The 21,912-nt window shown below is 41.2% G+C and overlaps 1 protein-coding gene across 1 annotated transcript in view; it reads right to left on the minus strand.

Annotated features, from left to right (window-relative positions):
* Positions 1 to 21,912, minus strand: part of Colec12 (collectin subfamily member 12) — a 178,055-nt gene that overhangs the window by 140,590 nt on the left and 15,553 nt on the right. The window contains exon 2 of the mRNA XM_076836737.2: positions 16,278 to 16,328. Within this exon, the coding sequence (XP_076692852.2) occupies positions 16,278 to 16,328 (51 nt within the window). The remainder of the gene's footprint in view (positions 1 to 16,277; positions 16,329 to 21,912) is intronic.

Below are 21,912 nucleotides of genomic sequence, written 5' to 3' on the forward strand. Positions count from 1 at the left end.
CCTTTTCCTGCAAATGTTCTATGGGTGTCTAGAAGTAGAGTTAAAGACTTGGCCTCTCTGCCTCCATTTGACAGCCATCTCCTTTGTTCCAAGCCACCCTGGACTCCAGGAATAAGGCCTGATCCAATAAATATCTTGTGGTGAGTTATTCCGCATACAACAGCAAATATCTTACCAGGGATAAGACCTGAGATGATGGACAGATCATACCCGATCAGATCACCTGCTTTAGCCACTGTGAAAAATTCCCATCAATCCTGAGATGATGGACAGATCATACCCGATCAGATTACCTGCTTTGACCACTGTGAAAAATACCCAACTATGCAAACCCCCAAACTTGGCTCTTATTCCTCTCTCCATAAAATTTCAAAGTCATTGTCAACTCCTCCAAGACAGGGTTAAGCATATGGATCCCCCTGCCTTTGTGGTGTAGCTGCACTGATTAAAATTCATTTCAAGCTTTTCACCATTACCTTTTCTGCTTGGTTTTGGGGGTGAGTGGCCAGATCTAGTTTGTTACATCTCCAGATCTCCAGAGTCAGGCCTCTGGTAAAAATGAGATCAAATTTCCCCTCAAGCCTTTTTTTTTTTTTTTTGAGACTGGGGTTCACTAAGTTGCTTAGGGCCTCACTAAATTGATGAGGCTGGCTTCAAACTTGCGATCCTCCTGCCTCAGCCTCCTAAATCTCTGGGATTACATGCATACACCACCTGCTCACCTCAACCTTTTGAAGGATGACCCTTGCCCACCTGCTTTCTGGGAAGAAAGGGGAAATGGAGGTCACCTAAACAAAATGGTTAATCATGAGACGTTTATGTTTGACACTGTCCTTTCTGAGCTCCTGCCCTATGGCTCAGAACATTTCCTTCCCAATCCCAGGCGCTTACATCCAAAACTCTTTAAATCTTTCCTCCTGCTGAAATAGGAATCTTTTAACAACAACTTGTTTATTCAGCTTGATTTTACAGGAAGGAAAGCAATATAATTAAATAACTCAACCTAAACTACAGGTGATTATTAGTAACCATCACTTCCAAAACTTCCTAGTGTATTTGAACTTCAAAATAGGACTATTATTAAGCAAAAAATAAGCCAAAGGACATTCCCATTATCTTTCTGAAGGGCCAACAGAGAACAGGGCTGACCTTAGAGATCTCCAGGATCTTTTGAGCAGTTTCTGCTCCCCTCTGTCTTTTCTTTCTGACACTTGACCTTCCACATTGGCTCCAGTTTGTCTACGTCCCTTTTCAGACCTCTCCCTACTCTGTCCTTCCCCCCACCCCATTTGAGTCTGCATGCTGTGATGTACTGCTTAGTTTTGAGTCTAGGCCTCTGTCTTTCTATTATCCAACTATAGACTCAATGTCCTTAGCCCTCATGGTCACTCTCAATGAAAGGCCTACCAGATCATGAGCTTTGGCAACATGTACAAAAGCACCTTGATACCTAGCATGTGAAATGTGCTGGGTTAGATCCCCAGGGCTGCAAAAAGAAAAAAGAAAGTAACTTGAGTACAGTACACCTAATAAGCACTCAGAACACATTAGTCTTCCTTTCTCAAATATATTGCTATAGTTTAGGTAAATGTTCCCCAAAGGCCCGTGTGTTAAATGCTTGGTACCCAGAGTGGTGCTACTGGGAGGTGTGAAACCATTAAAAGGTGGGGACCTACAGGAAAGGTCCTTATGTCATAGAGAATGTGCCCTCAAAAGGGGCTGTGGGACCCCGGTCTCCTCTTCTTCTTTGGCCTCGCTTTCTGGCTCATAAGGTAAGCAGTTTTGTTCCACCATGTGCTCCCACCATGATATGCTGTTTCATCAGAAGCCCAGAGTGATGGAGCTAATCAGGGACTGGAACTTCCAAAACTGTGAGCCAAAATAAACCTTTTCTCTTTATAAGTTAATTGCCTCAGGTATTTCATCATAATGAGAGAAAACTGACTAATACATGTTGAGCAAAGGAATTGTCCTAGGTGTAAAAGAAACATAATCTCTATCCTCACTCAACTTACTACAATGCAGTGGAAAATACATTTGAAAAAAAAAATCAAGTAATTATAAGAATGGGAGGGGCTGGCTGCTCATTCCCATCTTCATAAATACACAGCCTTTGAGTCCTAAGTAAGATTGCCTTATACCCCAAACCCAAAGCCTGCAGAACTTTTCTGTCACTTCCAGTCTTCTCTTTTCCTAGCCTATCTCTTTTTCTCTCTCTTCCTTCCTTTAGTATCTCAGGAACTCCAAATTCTCCACCTCTCTTCAGCAAGGAAAAAAACTACCTTTCAGCTTACCACCTTAGAATCCACACTTTCTAAGTAATTATTGAAGAGAAAAAAAAAAAAATAGTCTAACTCTCTTCTCTTCCTTCTCCTTCCTCCCTCATCTCCTTCTGTTACCAAGAGCTTGGTCCTTGTCCCCAGTGCCAATCTAATAATGAGGACACAGTTTTGAGAAAAAGGAAAAATGCATTTTATTGCTTTGCTAGCAAAGGTGAAACACAGGGGACTCTTGTTCCAGAGACTGTGATTCTGCCCCTCTGCAGGGACAGGGGCTTTTAAAGAGGTGATTGAAGGCTGCATTCCACGTGTTGGAGCTGCAATTCACTTGTTAATTTGGGAGACAATCATTTCTGAAATTTTCTGGCGCCATCCCCAAAGTCTGAATTACTTTGTCACTCTGGAGGATGTGTAGGCAAGGACAGGTAACTCTGCCTCAGGAAGAAAGGTAACCCTGTTTCCCCTGAGATGAAGGAGAGAGGAGAGATTAGGGAGGAGAAGGGAGAGAGGAAGAGAAAAAAACATGTCCATTTTAAAAACAAGTCGAAGTGGCAGAGCAGCAAGGGCTATATTCAAAGCATAAATGGACCTCTGTTACACTTCCTATTTTCCTCTATTCTAATGCTGACTCAGAATTTTCAAAGTGAAGTTAAGTATTTACAAAAAGGTAGAAAGGGAAAGAACTAACCTAATAATTTCCCAGCTGGGAAAAACACTAGCTCACAAGCTTTTAAATGTGCATGTTCCCATTGAGTGTGGGGGCACATGCCTGTCACCCCAGCAACTAGGAAAACTAAGGCTAGAGGATCCCAAGTTCAAGGCTAACCTCAACAACTTAGCAAGACCCTGTATCACAATAAAAAATAAAAAGGACTGGGGATGTAGTTCAGTGGTAAAGCGCCCCGAGTTCAATCCCCGGTAGCAAAAACCCAAAATTAAATATAATTTATTATTAAATTTTTGCAGAATCACAATCTTGGAGAAAGGGGGAAAAATCCCCAAAATACAAAGTACCACGTGTCACCTTTGGGTGTGTGTCTGTGTGTGTGTGGGTGTGTGTCTGTGTGTCTATGCACATGCATAGATTTTAATACTCGGTCACTAACCAGAAAAGATAAGAAAATCACAGTTCCCAGCAAGCCTTCTTCTAGGGGCACAGCTGAAGTGATTTGCCTTTATTGATAACATGTGGATTTATGGTTTCATTCAGTATGTCTTTCATTAACATGAGAAGCACAAAGAAGATGTTTATAATATGATAAATATAAATAGATCACTCAACTGAGAGAAACTGACAAATTTCCTTGAGATTACTAATGGAAACATTATGCTTCCTATTAACTTTATAGACACCTGTGTTTGAACAACTACCCACTGCTTTTATGGAACTTGGAGAGAAGAGAACCTTCCATGTTTGAATCTAAAGATCTAGAATAAAGTCGGTGGAAAACATTCATCCTTTTTACGCCTCAGTGCTCACAAACTTACATGAAAGGAACATGTAACCAAATGGAAAACCAACAATCGTGAGATCACCAAGATTCTGAGTAAAAGTAATGAGAGGAAGGTTTTCCATCTACCCATTTTTCCCAAATAAATTTAACATCAGGAACTAGAGGGAATAAATTTAAGATGAGGGTACAAAATATTGATTTTTGAATTGCTGGAGTAAGTAAAAGAAGAATAAGAAGACAGACATGTTAAAAATCAAAAACAGTGCCAAAACAGATTACTAAGCTTTGAATCACATCATAGATGGAAATCTCTCATCCCAGAGCTCACAAATGTAGAAATCTCATTTGAAGAGTGAAAGAAAATGAGAAACGGAAACAATTTAACATCAGAAATAATTTTAAACTGCAGAAATTCATAAATATCTCTATATAATAAGACTAAAGGTAAATCTTCTCAACTCTCTAATTAAAGGACATATACTGGCAGAATGGGTTCAAAAACAAGACCAACAATATGTTGTTTGCAGAAGATTCACCCTACAGGCAAAGATAGCAACAGAATAGCCTAAAACAACCCATGAAATCATTTACTCCAACCTATTTTTTTGGGGGGCGGGGGGAGGTTGAACTCAAGGGCACTTGACCACTGAGCCACATCCCCAGCCGTATTTTGTATTTTATTTAGAGACAGGGTCTCACTGAGTTGCTTAGCACCTTGTTTTTGCTGAGGCTGACTTTGAATTCTAGATCCTCCTGCCTCAGCTTCCTGAGCCGCTGGGATTACAGATGTGCACTGCTGCGCTCAGCTAGAACTTATTTGAGATCCAGACAGCTCACATTATTTGGAAAAATTCTCATAGTCAGTGTATAATATCTCTCTCTCTCTCTCTCTCTCTCTCTCTCTCTCTCTCTCTCTCTGTCTCTCACACACACACACAGTAGATACATGAGAGGAAAATATGAATATGCATAAATGAAGTAGTGAACTTAGTTTTTGTTTCTGTTTATGGAAAACGTAGTTCTCTTTGTCTTTCCCTATTGATCAATAATGAGCATTAATGAAGTACTTTTTAGGCAGGGGCATTCCTTTACATTAATGAATCCTTACAATGCCCCAATAATGTAGTCTCCCTCATTCCATAATGTGAAAATGTATACTTAATGTAAACTTACTTCTTTAAGGTCCCTGGGACCCTCTGAAATTCTTATTCATATGCTTCACCATTTATAGGAGGTACATTTTAGACTACCAACAGTGAAACAAACAGCAAAGTCCTCCGAACCAAATTATTTTATTGCACACTCTGTGAATTGTTTTAAATGAACATAACTGCTGTCAATCAATGGAGTGGACCAACATGGCAGGAATTTAGTCACAGCTGTGGCCAATGGTGTGCAACACATGGAGATGGAAACTACCCTCCAAATTTCTTTCACTGGCTTATATCAAACAGATTCTCACACCTCATGCCCAATCTGTTCAGGGGCAGTGGGGGAGGTTTATGGTTCTCTTCACTTGCACAAACCAGGAAAGGCAAGTACAAAGGGGAGTCTCAACCTTATTTGGAAAACACAGAAATTTTGCCAATAGTGAACTTTACAACCACAGGAGAGACAGAAAGAAGGGGCAATTCCATCCGGCATGTGGAGCCCCCTATAGTACCTTTGGAAATTCTGCAGGTGGCAGGGGAAGCAACTTGTAGGACTGGCTGATATTTTTTCTCTTATGCAAATCCACCAGTGTTTGAAACAGTTGTCTGCTTTCCACTGAATTTGAAATTCCCAGAGGCAAAAGGCCATGTCTCCCTCCTCCATTGTGCGGGATGGCCAACACATGATGGATGGTCCATAAATGTCACATGGACTAAGAATGGCACATTTTCCCCAGGAGTCTTGTGTGCTTCCATAATGAGAAAATTAATACTTAGTAGGGCCAATTTACTTCTTTAAGATCATTTAAAGACTTATTCTCAGCAAGTCTATTGATGGACACCCATTTCCCAAGAAAAGGATGCTGATGAAGGCCAGTCTTCCTTGCCTTCATCTCTTCCCCCAAACTCCAATTAATTCATCTCTGCCCTCTTCCCTGAGCCAGTGGGCTTCTACACCTGCTACCTTACACTCTATTTTTCCACTACCACCTGCAGAATTTATATGTGACTCTCTAACGCCCTCTTTCTTACCACTTCCAGAATGAGGGAGACTACATTATAAGGGCATTGTGAGAACTCATTAATGTAAAGGAATGCCCCTACCTAAAAAGTACTTCATAAATGCTCATTATTAATCAAGAGGAAAAGACAAAGAGAACTACATTTTCCTTAAACAGAAACAAAACTAAATTCACTGCTTCATTTATGCATATTCATGTTTTCCTCTCTGTGTATCTGTGTGTGTGTGTGTGTGTGTGTGTGTGAGAGAGAGAGAGAGAGAGAATCTGACAGATGTTGGATATTTGAATCAGAAGACTAGAAATCAGAAATCTAGTCTCTTTTGTTATACACTGACTATGAGAATTTTTCTAAATTATGTAAGCTCTCTGGATCTCAATTCTGGATCTCTGATTCTACATATACTTATGACCCCTTGCGGAAAGTCTCTGATGAGGGATCATTCCCAGCATATGCATATTTAAGAGAAAATTGTTTTCATAAGAATTTTTTTAAATAACTTTTATTTCCTGAGAAATTAAAAAGGGATTCTAAATGCTGGAGATAATGAATAAAACAGTCAAAGAGATAGACTTTGTTTTATCCATCTTTGCACCCTGGTTCATGGCACATGAAGGCATCCTATGAATGTATTAATATTGTATATTTCTCCTCAATTATTTCCAAAAGCAATTTAACAATATGACTTCTGTTAAATAATGAGGTAGAATACTTACTACCTCTCGATATTCCATATCAAATGGTACAAGTAAAGTGATAAATAAAGTTTTCTCTAAAAAGCACAAAATAAGACACACAGATTTTTTTTTTAACTAGAGGGAAAAATACAATTATCTCTCACCTCTATTTCTATTGTAGCTTTGAGCTTAAATGTTAAAGATATAAAAATGTCAGCAATTAGGGGCTGCAGGTATAGCTCAGTAGCTCAGTAACAGAACAAGCCCCAAACGCATCCCTAGAGCCCCCCCAAAAGTAAACACATACCAGCAACAATCTTACATTTTTTTTGTTTTACAGAATAAGGAGAACCTGTCAAAAAGATTATTTTCAATATTAGATAAGGGATGGGGGGATGTAGCTTGAAAGTTCTAAAGCACAGTAGCACATGCCCATAATCCCAACTACTCTGGAGGCTGGGGCAGGAAGATTGTAAATTCAAGGCCAGCCTCAGCAATTTAGTGAGACCCTATTTCAAAATAAGAAGGGGTGGGAACGTCCCTCAGTGGTAAAGCACCCCTGGGTTCAATCTCCAGTATCACACCACAAAACAACAAAAGCAAAAACAAAACTTCTGCAGCACACTAAATATTAGAGGGGATCTTCAGGCTGCCTAAGAGTGCAGCCTAGATTTCTACCAGAACTTATCCAGACCACTGTGTTCAATTCTCCTATTTTTCTGACAGGTCTGAATTCCTCCCTTTTCTGCAGCATGTAAAAGAAATTGATCCGTGAATGAAAACATTCACACTTATTAAGAAAAAAAAAAAAAACTACTCAAGGATATAAAAAGAGAAGCTTGTATGAATGAGAGCCAAATGTCAGAATTCAAAAGCCTATAAGAATGAAAAATGAAATATCAGAAGCAGCGGAAAATATAGTGATGACTCAGAACAAGAGGCCAATTTTGCAATATTTGGTGTGGCAAGAGTTGTATTCATTAAGATTTGAGACTCTATTTTTTTTTCTTCCTTTTTTAGTTCCTTTTCTGGTAGGAAAAAAAAAAAAGTTCCTTCAAAAATCTGCTTAATGCTAAAGAGAATATTAAGTTCCGGAAAACAAAATAACTTTCATTCACTCATTCACTTCCCTTTCACACTGATTCCTTGTTTCTGAAGTGTTCTCTTCTTATAAACTAAGCACTCTTGTATCCTATGAGTTTGTCTCTTTTTATGATAAAATTATAAACTTTTCTGGGGGGATGGGTACTGGGGATTGAACTCAGGGGCACCTGACCACTGAGCCACATCCCCAGCCCTATTCTGTATTTTATTTAGAGACAGGGTCTCACTGAGTTGCTTAGCACCTCAATTTGCTGAGGCTGGCTTTGAACTCACCATCCTCCTGCCTCAGCCTCCCAAGCCACTGGGATCACAGGCGTGCGCCACTGCGCTCGGCTAAAATTATAAACCTTTTAAAAGTAAACTTACAATTATTTTTTAAAACATTGAATTTTCAAATCTGTTATGCAAAACATGATTATTTTTAACAAGTGGCACAAATTATAAATAATAATGTATTGGATTATAATTATGGTGTTACTTAATATTTATTGTGTAATTTAATGTGGAATTCTAAATATACTAACACTGTATCACAAATTATGGATATTATTAAGGTGTAAGTAATAAAGTAGCCAGGGGACTGTAATTCTTCAACAAACATTGCATCCTACAATGACCAGCCTCTTGACTATGGGTCCCTGCTTTCCCATTGATAAAATTAGAGGTTGGGTCAAATCAATGGTTCCCAGCATTTTTGGAAAAAAAAACTGAAAAGTGACATAGGGTTAGCAGTTTCAGCCTATGAATAAATCTGACCCTTATATAATTAGTTTAACTTAATAGTATTTTGATTCAAATAAAATAAATTACAACTCAACCTAAATAAATAGAAAAACTGAATAAAATTACTATAAAAAAATATTGCATCCTACAGGACTAGCCCAAAGCAAACAGAGTCAGCCCACTCCCTTTGTCCAGAACTAATCTGAGAAAGGACTGAAACTCCATGCTGGTTAGGGAGGTAGGTGAGGACAGGCCGACTCGGGGCCTTCTGGGAAAGCTTCTTTGCTCCTAAAAAGAAGACATGGAAGGGCTGGGGATATAGCTCAGTAGAGTGGTAGAGTGCCTGCCTCACATGCACAAGGCCATGGGTTCAATCCCCAGTACTGCAAGAAACAGAAGAAACGATGGCCTTGTGGCCATTTATGTAGAACCTTCCAGGTGCTAGGTCCTGCTCTAAGTATTAACTCATGCAGATCTCACAATAGCCCCCCAGCAGATCCTAGGAAGAGGGACACTGGGCCCCAAGAGGCTGTCTTGTCTTGTCCAGGCCTGCCTTCCAGCCCAGTGGCAAAGCTGGGAGTCAATGTGGTTCTCTCAGCCTCGGTGCCATACCTCTTTGACAGTTGCTCTTACTCTTTAGGACACTCCCTTCCTGAAAGTGTATTTTTTTGCTGGTGGCCTTTAAAAAAAAAAAAAATTGCAATGACATAGAATCTTCTGATATTCCCTAAACTAAAATCACAGGCATGATGCAGAGCAGAAAATACAGGAGAGAGAGGACTCTGGGGAAGGAGAAAGAGCCAAGAGTGAGAATAAGAGGCGAGGCTCATTAACAGCCCCAGTTGAGTGCAGAGCTACCACCCACCTGGCCCCTGGCCTCCACCTGGCCCTTATCCTTGCCATCTCCCAGAAGAGAAAGAGGCTGAGAACGAGGCTTGACTTGACAAGGGGCCACTCCAGCACGTGACCCAGGACTGCCTGTCCTAAAGCTGCCTCCTGGCCACCCGCTGTGCTCTGGTCAGAACACTAAGGACACCAGAGGGAAAGTGAGAGGAGAAGATGCTCCATCCAGCACAGGACTTCGCTGAGGGCCAAGATCTCTCCTCAAAACCCACAGCCCTAGGACAGCGTTCCCTTCCCGGGGGGCGTCCAAATGAATAACTCGAATCTGTTAAGAAAGTTTCAGAGGTCATCTGTTTTCAGTTGCCCGGAGTTGCTACCAAAAGGAATGACTCTTTCCCACCCAACCCCCAACACGCCAGCACTGGAAACCACCTAACCTCTTCAAGCTCTCCTTGCAGAAAATGGCTGAGATTTTTTTTTTTCTTTAATTTTTCCAAAAATAAAAACAAACCACATTCGGCCTCAACTCAATTGTTGGAAAAACAAATTATTCCCTCTCTTCTCCCTCCCACACCCTCACAAGGATTCATCAGTGAATAAAAACCAGGGATGGGGTGGTGCAGGGGAATGATACTTCAAATGGTTGGAAAATTCAGGGCACAATACTGCATTTATTATTAATATAAGACCACGTGTGAACAGCTGCTGATTTACTCCATGCACCTCTATGATCACTTACTTTCCCCTCAAAATCTCAGGGGACTCCAGGAAGAGGATATGTCTGTGTGCTTCTCAGTCCTGGGGGACAGTGGAAAAAAATATTGGGTTTTGGATTTGTTTTGTTTTCATGTTGGGGATTGAATCCAGGGCTTTACTTAGGCTAATATGCCCTCTACCACTAAGCTACATCCCCAGCCCCCCCTGAAATCAGATTTAACCCAAATATCTACCATGCCACTCACTCTCAGGAGCTTCAACTTCCTCATTTGTAAAGCAAAATCCTCAGCTTCTTGGTTATAGGAACCCTGACTTCCTGCCTGGGAGCAGAGGCCAGGTGAGCTATTCCATGAAACCCCTTCAAGGCAATTTTGCCTGCAAATCTCTTGGTGTCAACTTCTCCATGTGCCACTTGACACCCAATTCTTATAAAATCAGAAATGCCAAATCTATTAGGATTTGCAAAACTCCATCAGTAAAACCTTCCCGTTAAGTGATGTCGCCAGCTTTGAACATTTCAAAAGAAACCCTACATAAAAGGGTACCATGTCAAACTCTTGCCCTCTCTTGATCTCCCAGGGTCAGTCCTTCACCTCATGTCTTCCCCTTTCCACTTAAGAGATGTCTGGAAAAGGTGCTTCTCAAAGGACAGCCTTACACTGGGCATATTCAGTCCTTCCCCACAGGAAATGATGGAAATTCCTGGCATTCTCATCATGGAAGGGCAAACTCGGCTAGTGTCAGTCTCCCAAAGGGCAAAGGGAGAGGGATGCCCTAACCCTTGTTACTGGAGTAGGTGGCTTCTTAATGGTATTTTCTCCAAATCCAAAGACGAAACCAGGCTTCTGGGAAGAGTCCCTGGAGAGGAGAGACGGGCAGCCTGCCTTCCCCAAGCCCCAGCAGCCAGAGGTGGAAGAATCCAAGTGTTCATCTTAAGCAGCTTCCCAAAGACAGTTTGGCACCCTCTTGGTAAACACTGGTCCTCTCTGTATTAGGCTGGGATGTGGTTCAGGGGTAGAGGCTGGCTCAGCATAGAAGGCCCAGGTTCAATCCCTGGCATCACAAACCAGACAAAACAAAATCCTCTCCACATTGAAAGCAGGCATTCACCAGGTGCCTCAGAATGAACCTCTCTTTCCAGATATATGGCTAAAGCATAAATGTGTTGTGATTTTTTGGAAGCCTAAATGGTCCTCTATGCTTTTAGATATTCCATTTCTTTAAATCTCTTGGCAAGAAACAGCTCAATGACTTAATGAGGAATGTTAAAGTTTTGTATGTTGATCTCCTTGGAGGATGGGTTTGGAAGGAGAGGATGGTGATGGTGAGGAGTGAGATCAGAACATGGCAGACATATTTCTGAGGCTGCTTCAACATGCCCTGCATTGTGTGGACTAAACTGCTAAAAAAAAAAAAAAATACTCTTGTTAAGCTGGGTACAGTGCACACCCATGGTCCTGGCAATTCAGGAGGCTGAGGAAGAAGGACCATTTTAACACAGAAGTTCAAGGTCAGCCTCAGCAACATAGCAAGACCCTGTCTCTTTAAAAAAGAGAAATTAATTTTTAAAATATATATCTATACACACATATGTGAGTATATACATATATATGTATATATACATATTCTCTTCCTAATCTGAAATTATTTTTCAAGGAAAAGAAAAAGCCACACTTATTTGAAGTTATAGCAATAAAAAGCCTATGAAGTTGTGAAAACTATTGAAGAACGTACTTCAAAGAACATACTTACCGACCTTTATAGGAAAAGGCATCTGATTTTGCCCCCTTTGGAACTGTAACCCCTAAATTATTTCCAGTAGTTTCCTTAGAACCTTTCTACTTTGTTTTTACTGAATACTCGAGTTCTTCTCCATAGAGCATACTTCCTTTTATTTTTTTGTTACTGTTTCAGTTTGCAATTTTTCAGATCTTTTTCTCATAGCCATTAATAATCCCTATTCCTGAGCCCCCAAGGAAGCAATTTTATCCAAGTTTTGTTTGTCAAACACAAATAACAAATGTTTCCAGCTGCCCACAGTTGCTCACTGTGAACCCTTAAATCTACTTGTGATTTTTTTCAGGCTGAACCATGTATCTCTTGCCCCTTCATCATTCCAATTTGGACATCTATTATTATACCAGATCACAATCCAAAAAAAAACTGGAGAACCCACTGGGACCAATCAATGAAACAAAGTCAGTCTGGTCACCCCCCAGCATAGACAGGGGTCAAGCAGGCTCCAGAGACAGAGCCCAGGGCACCCAGGGTGATGCTGACTCTCTACCTATATGCTAAGTTGGAAGCCATTGAGGTATTTCAGAATGACCTGTGATATTTTTTGTTTTTTTGTTTTTTTTTTTTTCAAGGTGCAAAGGCAGAATGGCAGAATGCCACTTGTCTAAGCTGCCAGCTTTATTTTTTTTTTTATTGGTTATTCAAAGCATTACAAAGATTGCAGAATCACATCGGTTACACATCCACATTTTTATATAATACCATAATAGTAACTGTTGTATTCTGCTACCTTTCCTATCCTCTACTATCCCCCCTCCCCTCCCCTCCCATCTTCTCTCTCTACCCCATCTACTGTAATTCATTTCTCTCCTTATTTTTTTCCCATTCCCCTCACATTGTGATATTTTTTGAAGAAACCAGTAACTGGGAAAGAAGTAGAACAGTATCGTTGTAGTATATCATATTTTGTAGACGGAAAATAAAAATTAACAGACTTCATGTTCCAGAAAAGGAACTCTGCCAAATTGTAACCATAGTTACACCTCAATTAGCTCTGCAGACTCAGGCCAAGAAATGCTGACCCATAAAGCCTGATTAAAGCTTGAAAATGCTCACTTAATTAACTCTTCAAAGTTCCCCCTTCTTGAAGCTTTTGACACAGGAACAAATTAGTGGCAAAACCATCAGACTGAACTCTTATCTCTTTTTCGGACACCTGCCCAGAACTCTGAGAATGGGGCTAACAACTTTGACATATGGAGAAACCGAAGAAAAACAGAAGATCTGGTTACCGCTAAAATGCAATAATAATGGGGCAGGGGTTGTAGCAGAGCGCTTGTCCAGCATGTGTGAGGCACTGGGTTTGATCCTTAGTACCACATAAAAATAAACAAATAAAATAAAGGTATGCTGTCCATCTACAACTACAAAAAAAAAACATTTTTTTAAATAAAATGCAATCATGAGTCCATGAATAACAAAGGGGTGATTATACTAAAATAATACAACACCATGCTAGATCACTAGAGAAGATCATGATCGCTCTTTATGGTAACACTATGCTGAATTTTAAAAAGCACAGCCTTGGCTTTTTATACCAAATGCTTCTGAATAACTATGTATAAATAACTTTGGAAAAGAAGCCCACCCAGTAACAATTTGCTAAAAGAATGGCCCTCTTGTCTTGAGAATTAACCCCTGCTTCCTCAGTAGGCTAAAATCAAGTTGCACTTATTGTATTTGCATAAACAAGACATATCTAGAATTAGGCAATAACTAAACCCTCTGAGTTATGGAGTCTACTTTTGCAAAAATACAAGCTACAATATGGCCATATTCAAAGTATATCACGTCTTCACATCTCTTCAGAATGAGGTTTCAGGCCTGTCACACTGATATTCTGCAGTGTGGCTGCACCAACGTCTGGAGAGTGCTAAAAGCCCCACATCTCAGGAAGGATCATACAGCCTTTGCGTTTTTATAGTGCAGCACCCTCAAAGCTCCTGTCCATCGGGTATCTCTTAGCCTCACCAAAGCCCTGTGAGGTAGACTTATCTACCTTAGCAGGTGTCACTCTGCTTATTGGGCAAATGCAGCATGTGAGGCTCACAGAGTTGAAATAACTGGTTTCAAGTCACAAGGGAAATCAGATGCAGAGCCCAAAGGGCTGCCCCACCTCTAGACACCTTCTACTTAATACCTTACTACCAACCTTCTGCATGGAAGGGACTTGGTCTTCCTTCAATGGCTGAAGTTTAACCACACCTGAAAGAATGGGTTCTTGAGCTCGGCTGAACTCAATGATAAGATTTGACCTCTTTTTAGGAACTGAAAATCTATTTACCTTTCTAAAGAACCAGGCCCAGAATCCTAGGTCCTGTAAAAGTGATCAGACCCCCTCATGGGGCCAGATTGGGTGCCTGACTCACTTTAGGGTTCTTGAGCTGCAGGATATTCCTCGGGGACACAGAAGTTGAGAGTTCTGAGAGTTAGATCTTCTAACCCCAGCTCCAGCTAACTCACTTGAGCAAGGACTTCCTCTATCTGAGCCTCACATCACTAATCTGGAAAATTACAGGCTAATTTAAATAATTGCAAAGGTTCTTCCTAGTTCTACCGAAGTCCAATGCTGGATATTCATCTTTGCCCAGAAACGTAATCCTTTTACATTCTACTCCAAGGTTTCCCGTTTTAATTTCAGCCCCCTCTTCTATTTCTACGAGTTGGTATCATTTTCTTCATGCCTCTCTGTTTACGTTCTCCGATATTTCCAAGTTATCATGTCCCCTCTGGGTCATCGGTTGGCAATTTCCATGCATCCTTTAACTGCATAAGTTAAAACCCCTTCAGCAATGTACTATTTTTGTGTGTGTGTGTGTGTCTTTCTCTCCAAATCCCCACCCATCTAGCTAGTAATATGGCCACGAAATTTATTCAACTTTTCAAGACACTTATTCTCTTTGTTCTTCATACTTCCGTTTTCCAAAATATATAAACATCTCAACACTTACTTTGCCTTCTTTTGACAAGTGTGCTCTTCCTCTTTGGTTCTGCCTTTCCGTGTTTTCTTATGGGAGCTGTTTTCCCTTGTCCTTGGTTCTAACTTCACTCCTCCTGCCACCTTCAGTGACTCCCCCCAGCGAAGGGTACCAATCCAGGGACAAGTAATGGTATAAAGAGATAGGAGTATACAGGAGGGGAGAGAGGACTGGGCCCGGCCACTCTGCCAAGACATGAATGGAGAAGCCATGGGCCTGGTGCCATTGCAATACCATATTAACCGTCCCCCGCTTTGTTTTCCCAGAATGAGAAATAGAAGTATATTTCCAGAAGGAGAAATGCTAAAACAATGAGGGAGCCAGAGCAGCTGGTGGTTGTTAACTTTAATCAAAGTCCAGCCAGGGTCTGTTTTTAAGCAACAGGAAATAGATTCGTTATCTTTCATAGTCTTCTCTCTCTCTCTTTCTCTCTCTCTCTCTCTCTCTCTCTCTCTCTCTCTCTCTCTCACTTTCTCTCTCTCTCTCTCTCTCTCTCTCTCTCCTCTTCTCTTCTCTTCTCTTCTCTTCCTCTATCCTTCATTATTTCTGGCTAAGGCATAGAAATAAGCTGGTCAGAATAAACCTCATTTCTCTTGAACTTTCCTTTAAACTACAGCATTTACTTGTATTTCAAAGCCAAATTGCAGAATCTGAGAAATCTGGTAGAAGTAAAGATTACCATCTGCAGCAGCCCAGGAGGCAGAGCAGCAAGTATTAGTTCCCGATGGCTGCTGTAACAGATCACCACAAACCTGGCGGTGGAAACAATACAAATTTCTTCTCTCTTTGTTCTGGAAGCCAGAAGTCTGAAATCAGCTTCAGTGGGCAGAAATACAGGTGCTGGAGGGACCGCTGTTGCTCTGGAGGCTCTGAAGGAGGAATCTATTTCCTTGCCTTCTTCTGCTTCTTGACTCCAGGCCCCTCCTCCTCCTTGCGAGCGTGTCACCTCAATCTCTACTTCCATCATCACATCATCTTCTCTCAAGCTCTTCAATTTGATGCCATCTACAAAATGTCCTTTCTGCCATATAAAGTAACATTCAGGTGCTAGGAATCAGGTGTTGATGTTTGAGGAGCCATTACTCAGCCTACCCCAAAGCAATGTGTGTGGCTGGGTTTCTGGGAAAAGTCCCCCCACCCCTTTCTCATCCACGAATACAAAGTAATGACCACAAGGCCTGAGCCACAGGGGGACACAGTGAAGAAGATGGATTCTAAACACCAACATGGAGAAATCCCACGTCTCTTGCTCCTGTCTTGTCACAGATTTACCTTTCCTGTCACATTCAGCTAATAAGCTGCCCATTTCGTATCCAGCAGGTGCATAAACATCCCATCACTCCCCCATGCCTCGGCCATCATCCGCCTGTTACATAGAAACTCCATTTCCAACCAAAACTGAATCTCAGTGCCACAAATGTTCATGTGTGTCGAGGTCCCTCAATGATCCTGTTATTTGTGACAGTCTCTGAGGGTCAAATACTGTGTCCAGGACTGAGGCCAGGAGAGGGAATGGGGCTTTGTTAGAACTTACCAAACCTTTTGTAACCGAAGGACTGCACCTCCTCCTCCTCTGCGAAGTCGTCTGTAAAAGAAAAGACAAAGCTTTAACCTTGGCAAAGGGCACACAGCACCTGGTGGACCAGGACTCAGGGCTCTGATCACAACCAGGTCCACCCTCCCCTTCACCCCCAGGCCCATCACAGTGGCTTTCCTGCTGCTCCCAGGTCACCTCAGGCTTCCTAAGAAGGGGCCTGGGGACTCTGAACTAGCTGTTCCCACTGCCTGGATTGCTCTTCCTCTTTCCTTTTTTCTAGTTCTGGGGACTGAACCCAGGGGCACTTAAACACTGAGCCACATCTCCAGTCTTTTGAGACAGGATCTTGATAAGTTGCTCAGGGCCTCATTAAGTTGAGGAGGCTGGCTGTGAACTTACAAACCTCCTGCCTCTGCCTCCCAAGTCACTGGGATTACAGACATGTGCCACCATGCCAAGCTATCTTCCTCCTTCCTTCATGGGTCTTCTTCTGATTCAGACCTCCGCTAAAGTGTGACTCCTTTAAGATGCCTTTCTGGACCACCCAGCCATTCCTCATCATAATGCCTTATTTCAGTATCACTCTCTGATAGTGTCCTCCTGACTTTATATGTATATTTGCCTTTTAGTTTATTTTTGTCATCATAATTCCCGTGAGCAGAAACTTTTTTTAAAGAGTCACATGATTCTGCAATCTGTATACGGGGTAAAAATGGGAGTTCATAACCCACTTGAATCAAATGTATGAAATATGATATGTCAAGAGCTATGTAATGTTTTGAACAACCAACAATAAAAAAAATAAAATAAAGATTCTTGATCCTGTTAAAAAAAAAAAAAAGAGTCACATGAATAAACCCCCAAGTCCTAGAATAGCACTTGTCACAGAGCAAAGGCTTAATAAATGTTAAATGGCTAGCAGGGAGGGTCATGCCTGTAATCCCAGTAACTTGGTAGGCTGAGGCAAGGAGGATCCCAAGTTTGAGTCCAGTCTCAGCAATTTAACAAGACCCTGCCTAAAAAAAAAAAAAAAAAAAAAAATACAAAGGGCTAGAAGTATAGCTCAGTGATAAAGTGCTAGAAGGCTCACTTCCCAGTACCAGGAAAAAAAAATGTTGAATGAAGGATCAACTCTCCAAAGGGTTATCTTATCTATTAAGTAGACAAGTTAAATTAAGTTATCTTATCTATTAAAGCTCTCCTTTTCAGATGTCTGGGCTCTGGAGTCAGAGCTTCCACCTATTATCACAGTGCTTCAGAAGCCCAGTATAACTCCTGCAATGACAGCCAAACCCTTTTCCACTGTCCTGTTGAGTAAATGGGCCCACCCACATAATTGCCAGTAAATGCACTTTAACACACAGGCTCTCTGTGGGAATTCCTAAACGTAGAACCACTGTGAAAACTAAAGAGATGTTATATCAACCAAGCTTCCTGCCAAAAGGTGTAAATTGGCCCTCCCAATGTGGACAGTACACCATTCCCCACCACTGATAAGGAACTTCTCAATTTTCAGTTCCACCAGGTGTGACTCTGCAAAGGGCAAGCACTATGCAGATATAATTTCATATTGATTGTGCAATGAAGAGACAGTTTTGATGACAAGTAAGAGGTGTCAGGCCAGGCCTTCCCAGGAGGCCCTGACCAAATCAGATGTTCTTCTCTTACAATAGGGTTATGTCCTGATAAACCCACTTTAAGTTGAAAATATCAACTTACATGTAAGTCAAAAATGCTTTTAATACAACTGACCTACCCAACATCATAGCTTAGCAACAGTACACCATATTTGCTGTTTCCCCTCATGATCATGGGAATTACTAGGGGCTGTGACCCATAGCTACTGACCAGCCTCACCAGAGAATGCTTACCGGGCTGCATGTCACCTAGCCTGGGGAAAGGTCTAAATTCAAATTTGGAAGTACGATTTCTATGGAATGTGTATCACTTTTGCACCATTGTCAAGTTGAAAAAATATTGAAAAATCATTAAGTTCAATAAGTATAAATCAGAGACTCTGTATTCTTGAGTTGGCCACTGTTACAATTCAAGCTCTCAGCCTTCTCCCTGTGGGCAGGTCAGCTCAGGGGCATGGATCCAGCTCTCAACTGTGGGTCAGAGATTGCCTGGCCTTGAGCTTCAGAGATGAGATAGGTCATGGTCCTTCTCTCTAAAACGTGACTGACTTTTATGAAATCTCACGCAGAGAGAAACTAAGCCTCTGTGATAGTCTTTCCCAACCCCCAAACAGGCGCTGGCTATATTTGAACCTCAAAATGTTATGGAGAACCCATGATGTGTGGTATCTATAACACAAGGGAGAAAAATGGTTTGCTACAGTGAGTTATAAAAACACATGTGAGAGAGCAATTATTTCCAACAGAATGGAGAGGTGTGATCATCTTTGTGTTTCAACGTTGTGTTCTTCTGCTGAGGACAGGGAGGAGATCTTAGTTTGGAATCTTGAAAGCCAGGCATTTATAATCAAAGTGGTCTTCTCATGACAGAGATTAGAGCTTTAGTTCTTTCTGCATGGAAAACAAGAGAATAGCTCTTTTCTCTTTATTTGCTGTCTCGGTGATTGGTTAGTTCAACAAACACAAATCAAGTCCTTACTCTCTCTCTGTTTTACTTAGTAATCTATCAAATTAATGGCTGAGGCCTGGTCTATTCTCAGTTAAAGAGAAACCCTTATCTGCTACTTCTGCTTGGAAATCCATTAATTTGTTTATCTATCTATTCACTCAGTAAATATGGTTGTCCCTTAGCATCTTCTGGGTACCCATAGATACTTAAGTCCCTCATAAAACGGCACAGTATTTGCATGATACTACACATACATTCTCCTGCAGACTTTAAATCATCTCCAGATTGCTTACAATACTTAACGTGATGTAAATAACTGCTATGCTGTATTGTTTGGGGAATAATGACAAGAAGTCTATATATTTTTAGTACAGATACAATATTTTTTTAAGTATTTCAATCCACAGTTGGTTGAATTGAAGAATGCAAAACCTGCTGATATAGAAGGCCAACTGCATATGCTTCAAACCTAGCCAAGTCAGTGAGAGGCCACCCAGGCGTCAGCTCTCCCTCAGTCTGAAGCCCCTCCACCACCACGCCGCCTCAGCAACGGGATCCACTCACACTGTGGGCCAAGGAAACATCACTGATGGTTTCATAAAAAAATTAATAAGAAGAGCAGGTTTATGCCACGCCCCCAATAGCAAACAGCTCAAAGCTTTCCGATTAGATGTTTCTGTTCTCCCCCCAGAGCTTCTTTCAAACAGGGCTGCCATTAGTTTATTTGTTTGTTTGTTTTCTTTTCCCTTTCTGAAATTTTTCCCATGCAGTATTTAGCCCAACTGACTCCTCTCTCCTTCCTGAAACTTCCCTGGGAACTGAAATTTCTCACATTTTTGTTATTAAAGCAGTTCAGTCCTGCCTCTGCTTCCTTCTCCAAATTAGCGTCCTCAAGCCCACTAGGGGCTCAAGGAAACAATGGCCTAACTGGCCACCCACCCACATTAGGACTCACAGAGGGTCCCCTGGCTTCTTGCCTTACTGTCATCTCAAAAGGATTAGCCATTTTTTTTAACAGCTACTAAAGGAATAAAAAAAAAAAAAAATTTCTCCATCTCACCCACATCTAAAAGTAGATGGAAAATCATGAGATGTGAGGGGTACCAAAGAAGTACTACAGATCATTTTTAACTGGGAGTCTCAGGAAAGGTCTTTTAGAGAAATATTTCTTAAACGAGTCCTTCTCCATGTTTTTCTTTGAGTGTGGAGAAGGGCGATTAGAAAATGATATATACTAGATCTCTACCTTGGAAGTTCATAATCGTTTTTTGAACTATTTGAGATTCTAAGAAGGGTTGAAAAAGGGTGGAGGGGAGACTTAACTTAAATTTGTTTTATGCAATATTCTCAAATGTTGGCTCTAAAATCCTGTTTCTTATCCTTCAAAGTTAGGACAGGTAGAGCTCAGAGTGTTTGTCAGCTTTTAGTCACTGTAACAAACATCTGAGATAACCAACTTGTAAAGAAAGAAGGTTTAGTTTGACTCATGGTTTCATGGGTTCCGGTTCATGCTCAATTGAGCCTGTTGCTTTTAGGCCTGTGACAAGGTTGCATAATCTGGTGGGGAGTTTGTGGTGAAGCCAAACCACTCAACTCCTGCCCAAAAAGTAAAAAACTGAAAAATGAAGAGACCAGGATCTCACAATCTCCTTTGAGGTCATGCCCCCAAAGACCTAAAATCTCCCCATAGGCCCCACCTCTTACAGTTTCCACTCTCTTCCAATATTGCCAAGCTGGGGACTAAGCATTTAACAGGCGGGACTTTGAGAAACATTCCAGACCCAAACTGTACCATTTGGTATACAGTTCATTAGCTTAGCTACCCTGTCAGAGCCCAGGGTCAATTTTTTTCTAGCTGCTCAGTTAAAAAGCAGTCTAAGTCAGGCTGATGGTAGGGTTGGGCTTTGAATGACTTCAGGAAGAAAAAATGGGCAAAAGCTGATGGGGCTGGTGATTGCAGAGACAACCTAGATCAGGGTTCAAAGGCGACAGGAGCTGGAATGAACAGTCAGCATTCCTAGCAACTGAGCATTTTGGAGGGCAAAAGGCTATGGTGGAGCCCCTAACCACTGACAGACAGGTTTCATTTATGACATAAAACCCAATAAATATTATGCACATTGTTATATTCTGCAAACCTTTTCCTCACACTGTGTGGACCCAAGTTAAGTGTGTCCCAGATTGTCTTTTTAATTATCTGGGTCTACAAAGGTGACATACTCAGATGAGAATTTTCTTTGGAGCCCAGTCTCCTCAGCAACTTGCCATTCTCCAAAATTTGTCTCTGAGAGTCAAAGCCACCTAATCTGTCACACTCCTGTACAGACAAGGAGCTGGATACAATTTCAGCCTCTGAGTTCTACAGAGGAACCATAACTTGATCCCTGCTTCTGACAGCAGTTTGTCTGTGGGGAAGAAGCAACTTTCACATACTAAACAACAAAAACAGTGTTTAAGTTTTCTATCTTGGCTTCCACCACTGTACTTTTAGCATTTTTGCTTTAATACCCATGAGCTATACTATAATTTGCTTGCCTATTTTGAAGTATGTTACTTTTATTTATTTTTACTTTCCTTAGTAACTGGCACAGAACTACATGGGCCAGAGTCTGTGATAGAGAACATTAAGCAGAATTCTCTGGTGATTTATTCTTAAAGCCTTGCTATTTCAGTGGACCATGAGTTTAAGCAAAGTTAGTTGGCTTGGAGAGTTAAAGTCATACAGATTTAAATGTCCTAATCAGTCTGTGGACCAAGTGTTGGGATAGTTTTGCAGTTCTGGTTCTGACTCCGTCAGATGGAAAAGCCATTTGAAACCAGGGAATCTGTCACATAGCATCTCAGCAGCAAGCATACTCATGGCACAGGATAGGCACAAAATAGTTACTAAAAATTAGGCAAAGTAGAAATATCCACGTCTCTACCTCTCTTGGTAGTTCATAAATTTTTAAAGAGATTAAGTCTTCCACTTTTTGTACACCTGCCATTTGGGAGAAGATAAAAGATAAGTACCTACTGAATGCCAAGCACCTCACATTTTGCTACA

Source organism: Callospermophilus lateralis, chromosome 17 (assembly GCF_048772815.1).
Source record: "Callospermophilus lateralis isolate mCalLat2 chromosome 17, mCalLat2.hap1, whole genome shotgun sequence".
NCBI lineage: Eukaryota > Metazoa > Chordata > Mammalia > Rodentia > Sciuridae > Callospermophilus > Callospermophilus lateralis.